A 7,085-nucleotide genomic window follows, 5' to 3' on the forward strand; every position below is an offset into this window, starting at 1 on the left:
CAGCGTGACATGCTACTAGCCTCAACAAGAATCCTGTTCTCCAATCTGATGGCCAGAAATGTGTCCTCTAAATCTACATCGAACAATAGAGTAAACTCTCATTCAGTTGTTTTCGTTCATTTGTATTGAATGACAGAAGTGAATCCACTTTACCATTCAGCTGCTCCTCCTGGTGGGAACAGATCTAGATGGGAAATAGTGTACCTGGAGGTAAAAACATTCCCATTCCCAGTCTTTTTCTGTTTTAGTTTCCACCTGTTGATTTTGTCACAGTTAAGTCCTCTGTATAAATGAAAACTGTCATAAAATTTCTTCCATCACAGTGAGAGACTTAATGGACATACGGTAAAAGCAACATTAAAAAGTGCTGAACTCCAAGACAGCGGAGAGGTGATCCATGGGGAAACGAGTGGGTTACTGTTTTTTTTTAACTGCAAAAGAGCACGCTGGCCTTGGCGGAGCATGCGCTCCCTGAATGCCCATTTAGGTTGCGTTTATTTCTGTGTAACCAAGATTTTGATCTAATTGCTCTTCCAGTGTGCCTTTTTCAGATAACTGCTCTGTCAATTAGTGGGATGCAGTGAATCAAACCCATGACAATCCAAAATTACTAGATTTCCACAACAGTACAGATTGTGGTAGAAGTATAACTTTTTAGAGCAAAAAGAAAAGCTGTTTAAAGGCTTTATTTAGGGCATAGTCATTTATATGGTTTAACTTGTTAACTAATTTAGCCGTACTTCAAAAATAGAGGAATTTTAAGATGGCTATAGTGTTGCAAGAATTACTTCTTCTCGTCTTAAACTGAATTTCATGAGCTGTGTTGTGCTAGTAAAGCATAATACATCTACCTGATGGAACTACTATTTTCTCGAGTAATTTGACTGCCCAGGGGAGACTGTGCCTGTGATTTACTCTATATGGAGGCTTTTTCATACCATAAGTTGACTTCTGGAAACGTGTTGGATTTTACTGACAGTCTGACTAATTGCTGAATCAGACTGTAATTTGAGATATGTTTTTGTCTACCATCTGTACTGAGACTGAAACCAAAAGATGTCCAGTCAGAATTCCCCCACTTACGCCAGGAAGCAAAAGTGAAACAATAATGGTGCAGTGCATTACTAAATGCCATGAAATGAGACAGTGGGAATTGGAGGTGAAAGGAAAATAAATCTAGGTAAAAAGGGTTGTCTTTCTACTTTTTAGAGCAGTTTTCACTTCTTCTTTTTTTTGGCACTTTGAGGAAAGGATCTAACAGTCAATTAATAACTCAAAAGAACTAGTTGCAGGCCTAAGGGTGCTTGTGCATCCTGTGTAAATAAACTGCTACAGTGAATAGAGTTGTTATACCGTGTTCATTATTTCTCACTGCTGATTTCTTGATCAAAGCAACTTTAAGTTCAATTTATGCTATCAGGTGCAATGCTATTAAAGCCCGCACACACATCCAAACAAGTGGTTTAATGTTTACTATAAATATACCTCACTCTCATCTGGTAATCACCTAGATGTTCTATGAAGCTATGTGCTCCATATCTTCCCTCTGAATTATCAGCCATCATGTGAATTGAGGTAAGCAAACACACTCATACAGTAATACTCACTACAAGGAAGGAAACTACTTTTGTGTGGGAGACTTTTCTCTTATCTTTATGCTATGTCAGCATTGTTTTTTTAGTTTCATGCCTATAAAACACTGCATTTAGTAAGGCTGAATTGATTTCTTTGCTGGGGGTCCACTAGAGGGGCGGGGACAATTAGGGAGTCAGAGGTGATTGGACAAAGTCGGGCTAGAGCAGACGATGATTGGCCGTTCATGAACAGGATCCGCCCACGGGTGGTGCCCTGAACCTGCTGTATGTTGAAGCGTTGCGTTCAGCGAGCTTCGAGTTTAGAGGGTCTCTCTCTATCGGGGTGGCAAGTCAGACAACGGGAACAACCGAAGGGGAGTAACTGCTGTTTGAAGAAAAAAAATTAAAAACACACACACTTTTCACGGTTTCACCGCTGGATACGTAACTCGCTCTGGAGTTGGATTAACTTAAAACGCGCCTTTTTTAGTTTTTCTTTTTAATTTGCTTTAGAAGACCGCTACTCACCGAAGACAATGGGATCCCAGGCATCCAAGGGAGAGGTGGCCGCGGAGGCAAACGCTGCTGCCGCTGATGCTGCAGCTGCCAAAACCAACGGACAGGTAAATATACCATCTAGTTGCTCCGTATGACTACTTTATCACAGAAGGATGGCATAATAAATTGATAAAAGTTGAGTTTCTCACACGAAAACCTCGCATATAGCGGATTTGGCTAACGATGAATCGATTAAACTTGAATGTGAGGACATTTTGGGGTAAGTCAGGTGGGGCTTTGTAGCATCTTGTGCTCAGACGGGTGTTCACAGAGCTCCCCCCAAAAACATATCAGTCCGCGGGGAGGGGGGCTGTTATTTGTCACGGTTTTCCCAGTTTCAAGTAAGTATGTGTTTATTTGTCACTGAGGTCGAACCGAGAACGCTTTTTGACAGTGCCAGTCACAAAAGGGGGAGGGGGCGGCTTGCTCGCACGTAGGCAGTCTACTACTCCTCCCTGAAAAGAGCCCTGTTGCCGTCTCACCGCAAATCTTGCAAATTGGTACTTTCCAAAACGTAATGTAAGTAAAATTAGTCATTAATGAGATGTCAAATGTCACTAATATTCAAAACAACGATTTTCCGTCACTCTTACCAAATTTTTTTTTGGGGGGGGGGGGGGTTTCATGAATAAAAAAATTTCTTCGGAGTTTTAAATGTTTTTCCCCTGGAAAATTATCACATTTTTCTTGGGTAAACAAAAAATAACAAATGAAGGTGTTTTCATTCGTCCATCGATGAGCTTCAGCCTCGTCTTTGTTGAGCCCGTCTGTCTGGCAACCCGGGCGGTCTGTGAGACGCTGCCGCCGCCTATCGCCTGATTAGGGTACTGCAAGGCGTCGCCTCTTGAGCCAGACGACATGGTGGTTAATTGATGAGCACAACGATGCTCGGCAAAGATACAAGACCTCCCCAACAACAGTTGTTCTTGTTTGTATTTTATGTTTGTTTTTTAATTTAAAAAACACAAGACTTGATAGAAAGCTGACTTATTTTGTGTCTTTTTTTTCTTTTTTTTGTAACCCTTTCTACAGGAGAACGGTCACGTGAAGACCAATGGCGATGTTTCTACAAAGCCCGATGGGGATGCTGCAGCTACCAACGGCTCCGCGGAGGCCGCCAAGGAGCCTGAAGCCAGTGCGGGAGGTGACACTATCGAACCGGCGCCTGCTGCAGACGGAGAGGCTGCGAAACCGGAGGGCGAGGCTGCGGCCAAAGAAAGCACCAAAGAGAAGAAGAAGAAGAAGTTCTCCCTGAAGAAGCCCTTCAACTTCAAACTGAACATCAAGAAGAGCAAGAAGAGCGAGGCTGTGAAAGAGGAAGCGGCTGCCGCTGCCCCCTCTGAGGAGAAGCCTGCTGAGAATGGAGCCGCTGCTCCTGCCGAGGAGAAGAAAGAGGAGGTGAAGGAGGAGGCTGCTGACGCCGCCGCTGCCGCTGCCTCTGCCGCTGAGGCTCCGAAGGTGGAGGAGGGGCCAGCTAAGGAGGAGGCCCCCAAGGAGGAGGCCAAAGAGGCAGCTGCTCCTGCCCCCGAGGCCACGAAACCGACAGAGGAGAGCAGCTCGACCCCCGCTCCGTCTGAAAAGAAAGAGTGATTGTACGTTTAGCTCACAATGAACTGGGTGAACTGTTTTTCAAGAGAGAGAGAGAAAATTAAGAGTATATATATATATATATATTTATATATATGTGTATATGTATACATATGTATATGGATATATGTATATGTAAATATATACACATGTATGTGAGAGACTCCTTCGACGTGCCACTTTTTTCGTCATGATAACAAGACGACAGACTAGATTCACTAGATCACTTTCCTGGTTACTGCTCGACATCTGAACCTGGACTGAGTTTTAGGCTGCGGGTTTGGTCGCTGTGCGTGGGGAGGGGGGGTTGGGGGGATTTTAAATGGCTAGCTGGCCGGCAAATGACACCATGAAGTAACGATGGATGATGATTGGAGGTCGAAGCATCTTTTCCCTTAAAAATCCACAGCTCAAGAATGCCTCCTGCCGAAGGAACGACGCTAGATAAGATACTAGGACACCACAACCACTTGAAATGACTGTTAAATAGAAGAAAAAGAAATCAGAAAAGACTTGCCAACTTTTTACATTCCTATATTTTAACCCAAATTTGAAGTATTTTGTGGTGTATTATAGAGAACCATCTTAAAGATTCAGAGAAGCTATGTCTTGTTTGTTCAAAGAAAAAAAAAAGATAGACGACTTTGATTTTTACCTTACTATGAAAAAAAAAAGAACACTTAAGCTTGCTATGTTCACTGTTGCAGTTTGATATGAAGCAGAGTTGTTTATCTGTCTTGTGTGAGCCTGAATCTGCTTTGTCTCTGTAAATAAATTGGATTGATTTCTGTTCTTTATTTTGCTAATGTTGACAGATGTTACTGGTTTTATTGTAAAGTTGATAATGGTAAATAAATGTTGGTTACCTGCCTGTTTATGTGTCTTCATGCTTATTTCCATCATGCACTGCTCTTGCCACGGTACAGTTGACTTAGAATCTCTTGAGCGTGTCTATCACATTATCACATTTTTAACGAGTAAACAGGCGTCCACTCGCAGTAGTCAAGCAACAGGAATTCGAGCAACACACATAAACGCCATTAAAGAAGCAAACCTTTCCACTTGGACGTAATCTCTGGGCAGTTAATCAGAATCAGAATACTTTATTAATCCCGAAGGAAAGTTATTACAAATCTTCTTTGGTCAGTAATGTATAGAAAACTGTAACTTTGTTGCAAAGATTTCGTTCAGAGTTCTTCGAGTACCAAATTTCTCTACGAAAGCACCAAGAATAAATAAATGCAGCCGCTGTGCTGTTCCCTCCAGGTTTGACCTCAAAATTTGTTAAAGTGATAGTATCTCAAGTTTTAGAATCTAGAAATAATGTACCCACTCTTCCACACGTAGAGCAGTGTTACTACACGGTCTGTGGTTTGGTATAACCACTTTCATTAGTCACCACTGTAACATTATCTCTTATGTCCCGTATTCAGTAAGTGAAAATAAAATAAACAATAAAAGGTGAATCAAATGGACCATTACGGCAAGGCTGGGATGGTCAGTTTGGTAAAGTAAATCCGTTGGGTATCTTTCTTTGCCTTTAGACAACAATTCTGATGGCAAAAGAGCCAAACGGGACAGGCTAAAAAAAAAAAAACAAAACAAAAAAAAAAACATTATCTCTTATGCGTGAATTATGCTTGAATGGGACTTACTTTGTAACTGGAAATAGCTTTTAACGCTACACTGTAACCTTTGACATAACCTAAAGTGCACCTCCTGTAATGTTAAATGTAACTAAAGATCACGTCGATGCAGCCCGCAACGACTTCAGTGGCATGGCAGGGTTAAGAGGGGTTTCCAGTTATGTTGTAAGTAAGGATGTAGATTTCCTGCAGAAGTCTGAATCGAGCTTTAGTCAGCATTTTATACTTGTTTTGTGTGTTTGTATAAATACAAAGTAATTAATGGGTTAACGTCAGGTGGCTCTAGTGACAGATTTAACCTCCTAAGACCCAAACTCATCCACAGCATGCATTTTTAATTTCTCTTTGATATTTGGGCTGATTGGGACCTGATGAATGTAAAAACAAAGAATTACCAGATTTTTTTATTTTACCTAATTTTTGTTTCTAAGAAAAATGAGAGCCATATATGAAGATATTCATTTAAAATTTCGATAGAACAGTAGCATTATAATGTTCTCATAAGTGGATATCAGGCCCTTGTAGAGCAAAATTGACTATTTTGGTACTACTCTGACCACATGAAGGACTTCATGCTATTTATAGATTCGGCCTTCTCATCTAAATCTATGGAAGAACTCTTGCTTTTGCAGAATTCCAGATTTCCATGAAATTTCACAAAATTTAAGATGTTAAAAAGGTAAAGCTAAGCCTTTAAAAGCTTTCTTACAGGGTAAAGTCTGCAAACTTTCTGTTAATTTTTATAATAACATTTATACGCTGACACTGTGTGTGCATTGTGTTTATATTCCTCCTGGAATACGCGCTTCTTTTGCGGTGGAGGAACACCAAAGTAATTGCTTACGGAGCTTGCTTCTTCGACATCTTTAAGAGTTCTGAACAAATGTCTGTCCTCCTCCAGAACATCTTATGTGCGCAAACGCGCATTCCAACTTCTTAACTGGTGCGCGTCTTTTATTTTGACAGCAAATGCGTACCTGCGGACCACCTATGTGCACCCCTGTTTATATCAAGACAACAATCTGAACAAAGGTTAACATTTCAAAAGTGCTAGGAGGCATTACAAGATGGCTTTCCAGGGAGAACTTTGCTGTTGTTATTCCATTGGGAATGTTTTTTTTTTCTAGATGTATACTTGTAATCAGATACAACCCAGTAAATCTGAACAGGTAAAGATTTATTCTACTAATACATAATTAAGTAATAATGATCAAAAGGGAGTTTTTCCTTCCCACTGTCGCCAAGTGGTTGCTCATAGAAGGTCATCTGATTGTTGGGGTTTTCTATCAGATATTGTAGAGAGAAATATTACCTTACAATATAAAGCACCTTAAGGCAACTGTTGTTGTGATTTGTTGTTGTATAAATAAAACTGAATTAAATTGAATTAATACACAAGTATGAACTACAGGATGGGCCATTTATATGGATACACCGGAATAAAATGGGAATGGTTGGTGATATTAAAGTCCTGTTTGTGGCACATTAGTATATGTGAGGGGGCAAACTTCTCAAGATGGGTGGTCAGCCATCTTGGATCCAACTTTTGTTTTTTCAATAGGAAGAGGGCCATGTGACACCCATCCATCCATCCATCGTCATCCGCTTTGTCCGGGGTCGGGTCGCGGGGGCAGCAGCCTAAGCAAAGAGGCCCAGACCTCCCTCTCCCCAGCCACCTCCTCCAGCTTGTCCGGGGGAATACCAAGGCGTTCCCAGGCCA

General features: G+C 41.2%; 1 protein-coding gene across 1 annotated transcript; it reads left to right on the forward strand.

The window, feature by feature from the left end:
- The first annotated feature begins 1,856 nt into the window (after positions 1-1,856).
- On the forward strand, positions 1,857-3,812 carry marcksl1b (MARCKS-like 1b). Its single transcript, XM_005745227.2, has 2 exons — positions 1,857-2,197; positions 3,165-3,812. Exons 1-2 carry the CDS (start codon positions 2,111-2,113, stop codon positions 3,720-3,722), a joined length of 645 nt encoding a protein of 214 aa, XP_005745284.1. The 5' UTR covers positions 1,857-2,110; the 3' UTR covers positions 3,723-3,812.
- Positions 3,813-7,085: the final 3,273 nt, after the last annotated feature.

Source organism: Pundamilia nyererei, unplaced genomic scaffold (genome assembly GCF_000239375.1).
Source record: "Pundamilia nyererei isolate P.nyererei 1_Seehausen unplaced genomic scaffold, PunNye1.0 scaffold00156, whole genome shotgun sequence".
Taxonomy (NCBI): Eukaryota; Metazoa; Chordata; class Actinopteri; order Cichliformes; family Cichlidae; genus Pundamilia; species Pundamilia nyererei.